The following is a 9,625-nucleotide window of genomic DNA, read 5'->3' as shown; positions in this document are numbered from 1 at the left end:
TATTTACTGCCGTTTTAAGAGCCGGCGGAGGGCCCAAAGAGGACGGCTACCAGAGGTCACTCCACAGATGGATATCTTTGCCCACCACCAAGAGCTCCAATTTGTTGCCATTGAGCTGAAGACAATTGGCCGTTATCCAATCTGCACTAGCTGCCCAGAGTCGTCAGATAATGCCACTACCAGCTGTGAGTCATCCGCTTAAGATACCACAGCTAATCCTTTGCTCCTGGCCACTGTTGCCAGAGATTGGATATAGATGTTAAAAAGAGTTGGCTTAAAGCTTGTAAATGAAAACCTGAATATCATTTGTATCAAAACTCAGTATCTTTTGTGTTCCTTTACTTATGAATCCAGATTTCTTTTCCAGTGCAAAGGATCAAGAAATGTAAAGCAGCGAGTCGATATTTCTGGATTCCAAGAGCTGAATTATTTACTGCTCAAGATTCAATCTTTACCTAATCGTGAAGCTTTCAGAAACCTATTAAGAACTAAACTTTTCAAATGCTTTCTCTCTGATCAATAATGTTGCCATCATGCACGGATTTTGTCCTTTCACCAGTTAGGTGTTGGTTGGGTAAATAAGAAAGGTCTAAAATATATTCATATACAATTATTCTGGCAGTGAATCATTTACAGTCAGTGGTGAGCCAGCAAATTTCCCAAGGCTCCAGCTTGATATTGGACACCTCTGGGGAAGTGCCACTATGGTGGGTGTATTAACAGATGCATGTGATGACTGAAATGAGCATCATTTGCCCCGCGTCAGGGCTTCGGAAGTAAATGTTGTGTACTGCAAGTACTATTTCTCACAGTTACAGGTCACAATTTACTTTTACTTCTTCTGCCTTTAAACGTTGTTCTCTAGCAGCTGTCATTGAACCGGTTGTTGCACAAAAGGACCAAACACCAAAACCAGCTAGAAATATTCTCCAGTCTGTGCTTGTTAAACTTGTTCAAGTGTGTTGTGTTTATAGGTTTTATCACTAATCCCTGAAGTTTGTTGAAAATCCTTCCCACAACTACTTCCAAATCCACTGCAATGGTATGGTTTCTCCCCTGTATGTGTTTGCTGATGTCTTCGTAGAATTGATAATCGACTAAAGCACTTTGCACATTCACCTCACTTGAATGGCTTTTCCCCAGTGTGTGTTCGCTGATGTGCTTGGAGATGTGATAACTGACTGAAGCTCTTCACACATTCACTGCACTGGAACGGTTTTTCCCCTGTGTGTGTTCGCTGATGTCTCCTGAGATGTGAGGAATCAGTAAAACTACTTCCACACTCACTGCACTTGTATGGTTTTTCCCCAGTGTGTGTTTGCTGATGTCTCCTGAGATTTGAGGAATCAGTAAACCTACTTCCACATTCACTGCACTTGTATGGTTTTTCCCCAGTGTGTGTTCGCTGGTGGCTCCGGAGGGTTGATAAATGACTGAATTTCTTCACACATTCAGTGCAATAGTATGGTTTTTCCCCTGTGTGTGTACGCTGGTGGCTCCGGAGGGTTGATAACTGACTGAATTTCTTCACACATTCATTGCAATGGTATCGTTTTTCCGCAGTGTGTGTTCGATTATGTTTTTGTAGGTCTAATAAGCGACTGAAGCTCTTCACACATTCACTGCACTGGAATGGTTTTCCCACTGTGTGTGTTAGGTGATGAATCCTGAGATTTGAGGAATCACTAAAACTACTTCCACAATCATTGCAATGGTATGGTTTTTCCCCAGTGTGTGTTCGGTGATGTGATTGGAGATGTGATAACCGACTGAAGCTCTTCACACATTCACTGCACTGGAATGGCTTTTCCCCTGTGTGTGTTCGGTGATGAATCCTGAGATTTGAGGAATCACTAAAACTACTTCCACATTCATTGCAATGGTATGGTTTTTCCCCAGTGTGTGCTCGCTGATGTCTTTTGAGTTGTGATGAACGACTGAAGCTCTTCACACATTCAGTGCAATGGTATGGTTTTTCCCCTGTGTGTGTTCGCTGATGTGTTTGGAGTTGTGATAACCGACTGAAGCACTTCACACATTCAGTGCAATGGTATGGTTTTTCCTCTGTGTGTGTTCGCTGATTATCTTTTAGGAGTGCTAACTGACTAAAGTTCTTCATACATTCATTGCAATTGCACGTTGCTTCTCCTGTGTGTATTTGCTGATGGCTCTTTAGTAGTGATGACAAACTAAAGCTTTTGCTGCATGTGTATGATTTTCCTTTCTTGGTCAGTGTCTCTCGGTCGTGTTTATATTTGTCTGCATCCCATGACTGCTTTTCCTGAAGAGCTAACATAGTTTATAAAGCACGTGTGTTATTCTCACAATCCCTGTATGCGTGTGGTATTTTGGATGGTTAATATCAGATTTCACAATGAAATACAAAACTCACCAACTACATATATTATAATTGTGTCAAGTACATTTCTTTATAGGTGGGTATGTCTTTAGATTACGTAATGGGTTTGCATGTTTACGGGTAATGATTAGTCTTTCTTCAGGTCGATGCAAATTGGGACAGTCTGTTGTAGATCAGACACCCTCTATTCCCTTTACCCTTTAGTTGTCTGGCTCCACTCCATTGTGCTTTTTTCTTGCTCCTTATGTTTGGCCAGAAAGAGATTACAATACACCTAGCGTGCTGAATGGTGGTCTGCCATCATTACATGAAGCAGAGCAAAGCTGGATCCACCTCATACCGAACACATGATCAAAGCTGGTGTTGGAGGCCTGTTTATTCAGGAGATAGTTTGTCAGTGTTGTTGCCTTAATTTTCTAGAGGTCATTTCTTAGTCCTGTTGCGTAGAGGTGCACAGCTCAGGCTCTTAGATCCACTGAATTGCTCTTCACTGCTTCTTCCAGGATCTATCATTTTATGTTCAGGTTCCTCAGTCTCTGACTGTGCAGATCTTTTCCTGAATATTGGAGCTCATTTTTTCTAACCGTTTTTTTTTAGATTTGCACGATTACTGTCATTATTCACGATCATTTGTGCATTCAAGGCTGGTTTCCTATTGGATGTAAAGAGATTTAAAATCACTAAATGGAAATGTAAGAGAATGTGAATACACAATATTTAACTAGTTGTAAAATACATCTCTTCTTTACCATTTTTTAAAGTTACCAAGGGCTATTTCACCATACACAGATATTTAACTAAATCTTCCATTGAACATGTCACTCTTACCTAATTCAGAAAAGGAGGTGATTTTCAGAGTAACTTAGTACAGAAAGAGCACTCACGGAGTGCCCTCTTGCTAGAGGTACAGCTTTACGAAGACGCACATGGCTAAGATTTCATTTAAACAAGAAGGGATTGTGGAAAAAGAGATGGATCAGGATGTGTTGCTGTCACTTCAGTTTCAGTAAGTGTATAACAGCAGTAACCCTTTCAAGACTACCTCACAAAGAAAACTCTTCATGAAGTATATAACAAATGTAGCTCCATTCACACACCTCTTGACAATACTTTCCAGTTCACAGTGGAGCAGCTGAAGTTCCAATTCCTATCTTTACTTTTCTGTTTGTTAAGTTATCTTTGCCACATTCCTAGGGATGGTTCAAGCATATGTTGGACGATTGCAGCATTTATTATAGAGATTCCATCACAACCAGTAATATACCTGCGATATCTCTGCTGCCAATACATGTCTGCTTTTTGTCTTTTTCTACCTTACCATGGTTTCTGACAATTTTTTGCATTTGGTAACATCATGCTTCTCTGTCGGTGGATGGAGCATTGGCAGAGTGGGACAAGATATCCGTTGCTTGAGGGTGAGTGCAGCATTTACACCGCTGCACATTTCTTACATTCAGATTTACCATACTCCCTGTTCATCACCTTCCATACTCCCTTATGTATGTGTACTCGCTCAGCAGGGTTCATTGACAGCTAAAGCAGGGGAGTGACTCGATGCACACAGCAGACATCAGGTAATGGTCTGATAGTCAAATGCCATGGTTGGCAGTACGAGGATCACAAGCGTAATTAGAGAAGCTCGCCCAGGGCATACAAACGGAGGAGGTGCACAGGTAGATGCATATGTGGTACAAACAGAGGAGGCGAACATGTAGGTACACGCTCCTTTAATTGGGTCTGTTTCAGGCCTTTACTGGGCTGGGAATTGGTGTGCACTGTCTCTTATTTCCTCTGCAGATAATGGCACTTACTGCATGGGTAAAACCACTTTGACCCTTTACAAGGGGGGAGCAGAGCCTTAGAATGCACAACACCGGGAGACCTCCTGCCTTGAGGGGAAGGTGAGGGTCCAGGTGTCAGACAATATCAGCAAGGGACATAAAAGGATCCTAAGAAAAACAGCGGCAGAAAGGCGAAATCATCAGCCCAGATGGAGAAGAGCCGGGTCTTCCACTGTTTCCGGATCAGTAAGTGATATTGAATCTTTCTAAGGTTAGGGGGCATAGAATTCCATCTGGTCAGAGCTAAGACATGAAAGGAGCAACCTCTCATTCTGGCTCTGCTATGATGAGGGATGTGGGCCAGGTTTAGATTAGCGAAGCGCAGTGTAGTGTTCTGGAGGGCATATAAAATTGCAGCTAGGCTGGGTACTCCTTGGATCTCAGTTTTTTTGGAGTTAAGTTTTAAACAGTTGTCATGCATCCATCTGGGCAGCACTGTGTTAGACTTGGCATCTTTTGGTGTGTTTCCACCGAGTTTTTGCTTTCTGCCCTCTTGGTTTTGACTTTGTTTTTGCTGGTATAACGTTTCTGCGCACTTTTCGCACTGCTGATCAGTGGTAAAGCGCAGTTGGTCCTGTGGTAAATTGTGTTATGATTGGATGTGTGACTTACTTGTCAGTCCCCAGTAACAAGCACTGCGGGTGCCGGGGCTTGTGAACCCACCGCTACTCGTAGGCCTGCAGCACGGATTGTGTCACTCGCGTACGTAGCCCGAGAAAGGTATAAGTGAAGGAAGTTTGGTAGGCCTGAACTCAGCCTCTAAAGACACAGCCTTTAGCAAGGGTGCCCTTTTTATTCTGAGTTCATAAAGGCCACTTTTAGAAAGTGGGTATTATTTTGCTCGGTCATCCCATGTGCCTCTGCTGGAATGTGGATTGCCTGTCTGGTTTTTGGACGACAGATGGCTAGGGAGCATGGGTCTCCCGATAGTTTAGGTAGGTCAGGAAAAGGCAAAATAGCCCTGAGTTACAACGGGGGAAGAGGGAGGAGATTTCCCTACACCTCAAAGGGCCTGGTCTGCCTCTGACAAAGCCGTCTCCACTCCTGCCAGGAATTCACGCAAGAGAAGGCCCAATTGGTTCTGGCTGGACACCAACACCCGCTGCCTTGCAGGTCAAAGGATTTTTGTGGACAAATCCGGGGTCCCAGACCCCTGAACTTTAGAACTCATTTGGATCAAGAAGACTGCACAGAAGGAGAGCCGAAGAAACTGTGAAAGGACAGACCGCTTTGCTGCGTGCTTTGCTGGGCTGACCTGCAGTGGCTGCTTTTGTCTTGGGCAGTGAAACGCCTGGACTGGATTTCTGCAACCAAATTGTTGAGACTCTCCAAGGGCTTGAGTAGAGCTTGCCCCCTGTTCACGAAGTCCCAGGAACAGCAAAGACTTCATGTTCTTCGACCCGCAGCAATGGGGACTGTGTGTTTTGTGCTGCCACCCAAAGAACGCCACCCGACGACGTCTACCAAGATCCTACTGAACCCGTGTCCTGAAGGCACCGCAAAAGGCACCGTTGCAATGCCGCACCACGACCCTGGTCTCACCGATGATGCCTGCTGACGCCATCACTGAGCCGCTGCGTGCACCGTGACCTCTGGGCACCGCACTCTGCACCGCCTTGCTTCACGCCAAAGCTTTGGCACCTCAGAGGGCACTGCCGCCACGCCGCACCACAAACCTGGTTTCACCGACGATGCCTGCTGATGCCATCAGCGAACCGCTGCTCGCACCTCGACCTTTGGGCCCGCACTCTGCACGACCTCGCTACACGAGGACATCGTGCCCTTCCTGACGCTGCCACTTCCAGCCGAAATCAACGCCACTGCCTGCACCGTGGTTTGGGGGCACCACTCGTAAATTACACGATGCACCACCCTCATCCCACACCGCAGCCTTGGCCTACCGACGCCGGCGCCATCGACTCCAGTTCGTCAGCCGACGACAGTGCTTCAGTAACAACAATGCCGCTGCTTGCACCATGACCTGCTAGCACCGTGACGAGCACCGCCTATATAATCCACATATAATATATAATCCACATTTGTAAAGCGCACAATCACCCGTTAGGGTCTCAAGGCGCTGGGGGCTGTCAGGAAGACTAAGTAAGCTATTGCCCAGAGTCACATGGTGCTAGGATAATCTGTCGCCGGTGCAGGGGATCGAACCATGATCCCCAGATTCCGGAGTCAGTGCCCTAGCCGCGGCGCCACACCTCTTCCTCCGCCTCCATCTTGCACCGCGACCCTGGTCTCACAGACGACACCATCTGAGGCAGCCACCTACCCGCTGCTCGCTCTGCGACCTGAGGGCACCACATGCTGCCCTGCTTCGCTTCACACCACAGCACCCAACGCCTGTTGGCGCCAGCGCTCCGGATCCCATCTGAAAGGAGCTCAACCTGCAACGCGAGTGACTTCAAGGGCCCCATCGCCCTGCATCACTGAAAGGCACTGTTTGAGGGTCTTCCCGACCCTGTAGTTGGCCTGCGGCCCAGCGGTCAGCCAGAACTGTTTTTGGATTTGTTGTTCATGACGTCGTGATAGCACCGGATGGAGCTATCGACAACAAGGAACTATTTTTAAAGCATATTTGGATAAGTGGCGATTTTGAAGTATAGTATTGTGGATTTTTATCGTATTTGGTCTTGTCTTAAGTATATAAAAATTGAATATTTTTCTAAACTGGTGTGGTGTCCTTCTGTAGTGCGTACACTGCTTTACCGTTGGTTATGTGCAAATGCTTTACACACTGCCTCTAAGATAAGCATCACTGCTCGTGCCAAGCTACCTATCCAGACATGAAGCTTGACCCCCTGTTCACGAAGTCTCAGGAACAGCAAAGACTTCAGGTTCTTCGACCCGCAGCACTGGGGACTGTATGTTTTATGCTGCCACCCGAAGAACGCCACTAGATGACGTCTACGATGATGCTGCCGAACCCGTGTCCTGAAGGCACCGCAGAGGGCACCGCTGCAACGGCGCACCGCGACCCTGGTCTCACTGACAAGGCCTGATGACGCCATCACCGAACCGCTGCTCGCACTGTGACCTGTGGGCACCGCACTCTGCACTGCCTTGCTTCATGCGAAGCTTTGGCACCTCAGAGGGCACTGCCACCACGCCCCTGGTCTCACCGACGACACCTGCTGACGCCATCACCGAGCTGCTGCTCGCACCGCGACCTGTGGGCCCGCACTCTGCACCACCTCACTACACGACAACGCTGTGGCCTTCCTGATGTCGCCACTTCCCACTAAAACTGATGCCACTGCCTGCACCACGGTTCGGGGGCACTGCTCGTAAGTTACACAACGCACCACCCTCATCCCACACCACAGCCTTGGCCTACCGACGTCGGTGCCATTGACTCCAGTTCATCAGCCTACGACAGCACTTCAGCAACGACAACGCTGCTGCTTGCACCGTGACCTACTAGCACAGTGACGAGCACCACCTCCCTCCCGCACCGCAAACGTGGTCTCACCGACAACACCATCGGATGCCGCCACCGTGCCGCTGTGTGCACCGAGACCTGGGGACACCGCACGCCATACCGCTGCGCTTCACACCGCAGCACCTGACGCCTGTTGGCGCCAGCGCTCCGGATTCCATCAGAAAGGAGTTCGACCTGCAACAAGAGTGACTTCAAGGACCCCATCACCCTGCATCTCTGAAAGGTACTGTTTGCTGGTCTTACCCACCCCGTAGTTGGCCTGCGACCCCACTGTCAGCCAGAATTGTTTTTGGATTTGTTGTTCACGACATCGTGATAGGCCCGGATGGAGCTATCGACACCAAGGAACTTTTTTTAAGGCAGATTTGGATAAGTGAGAATTTTGAAGTATAGTAATGTGGATTTTTATCGTATTTGGTCTAGTCTTAAGTATATAAAAATTGGATATTTTTCTAAACTGTGTGTGGTGTCCTTCTGTAGTGGGTACACTGTTTTACTGTTGGGTATGTGCAAATGCTTTACACACTGCCTCTAAGATAAGCATCACTGCTCGTGCCAAGCTACCAAGGGGGTGAGCAGGGGTTATTTTAGAAGTGTAACGCCCTTATCCTGACTAGAGTGGTGGTTTCTGCCTCGCTTTGGAGCAAGTCTGAGCTAGCCAGAAATCCCATTTCTAACACAAAGTTTTTAGATTTGGCACAAAAGCCAGTCGACTGCTGACAGGGAAATAATTACACAATACTTACACTAATCGATCCTTAGCCATATCTACACTTGGGAGAATGCATTTAGCTCCGTGTGAAGTGAGTGATGTTTCTTCACATACTGAACCACTGATAATTCACTGTATCAGTCGGGTGGGTGTGGTTATCCTTAAATCTCACCTTTCATTCTCCTACGCCCATGGCAATCAATTAATTAATATTGCTGAGTTTAGCGCCTTCTAGTGCGCTTTTTAACTTTTGTAATATATTATCTATTGATTCAATTTCCTCTCTTATAGAATCACTTGCCCCACTTCACTCCCTGCGTCCTGATGAAGACCCCGTTTTAAGGTCTCATGTGTACCTAACCTTCTAATTGGGGGTCGAAACGTCGACGGCTACCACCTTCAACCAGCTTGCGCTCCCAGCATTGAATATATTAATATATGTGCTGCCGGCATGGCATTAATTGTTTATTTTGCACAATTGACCAATTCTGCACATTCCTTTTCTCACATCACTTTCCCTCTCACCCTTCCCACCCCTGGGGCACCATTACGATAGTATGATTATAAATGATGTGTCCTGGACAGGGAAATAATTAGCATACAACACTAGTGAGATATTCCAAAAGATTTCACTACCTCCGCTAGAGGTCTGACAGAAATATTAAAAAGGGCAGGACTGAGGTCCGAACCCAGAGGAATGCCAGGAGCCAGTCCTCTTTGGGATGAGGCAAAGGGAGGGGTGTGGGGCATAAATTGAAAGGACCGCTCCTTTAAAAAGGAGGTAAACCAGGCCAGACCTTTGCCCTGTACCCCCAGGTCAGTGAGAGAAGTTAATATTATTGCATGTGAGACAGTGTCGAAGGCCGCACTTAAATCCAGAAGGTACAGAGCCTGGGATTTGCCAGCATCTGCTGTACAGCAAAGGGATTCAATAACTGTGAAAAGAGCAATTTCGGAGCTGTATGATCTAAATCCATTTTGCGAACAATCTAATATTTTATTATGTTAAAAAATGTTGGTTAAGAGATTGTTTACATGTTTCTCCACAACCTTGGACAGAAACAACAGAACAGAAATGGGTCAATACGTTTTTTAGAAAAGGGATAACCTTGACATGTTTCCATGATATTGATACTTCTTCGGTGGCTAATTCTAGAAATATGGGTGTGACGCTCTACTGAAATTGAAAAATATAATCAGGTTTAAATGGGTTATCCGGAGATCCAGATTTCACTTGACGCATTAAGGTGTAAATAGAATCT

The 9,625-nt window shown here is 46.5% G+C and overlaps 1 protein-coding gene across 1 annotated transcript; it reads right to left on the bottom strand.

Moving 5' to 3' along the window:
* Positions 1 to 820: 820 nt before the first annotated feature.
* Positions 821 to 2,420, bottom strand: LOC147736901 (uncharacterized). Its single transcript, XM_086953565.1, has one exon. The coding sequence runs from the start codon at positions 2,294 to 2,296 to the stop codon at positions 1,121 to 1,123; it is 1,176 nt and encodes a 391-aa protein (XP_086809691.1). The 5' UTR covers positions 2,297 to 2,420; the 3' UTR covers positions 821 to 1,120.
* Between the last annotated feature and the right edge of the window lie 7,205 nt (positions 2,421 to 9,625).

Source organism: Lissotriton vulgaris, chromosome 1_2 (genome assembly GCF_964263255.1).
Source record: "Lissotriton vulgaris chromosome 1_2, aLisVul1.2, whole genome shotgun sequence".
Taxonomy (NCBI): Eukaryota; Metazoa; Chordata; class Amphibia; order Caudata; family Salamandridae; genus Lissotriton; species Lissotriton vulgaris.
The sequence above is the reverse complement of the archived record's forward strand: the minus strand, read 5'-3'. Positions and strand labels throughout refer to the sequence as shown.

Coding starts and splice junctions, on each gene's coding strand:
- LOC147736901 (XM_086953565.1), bottom strand. CDS start 2,296: ATGTTAGCTCTTCAGGAAAAGCAGTCATGGGATGCAGACAAATATAAA.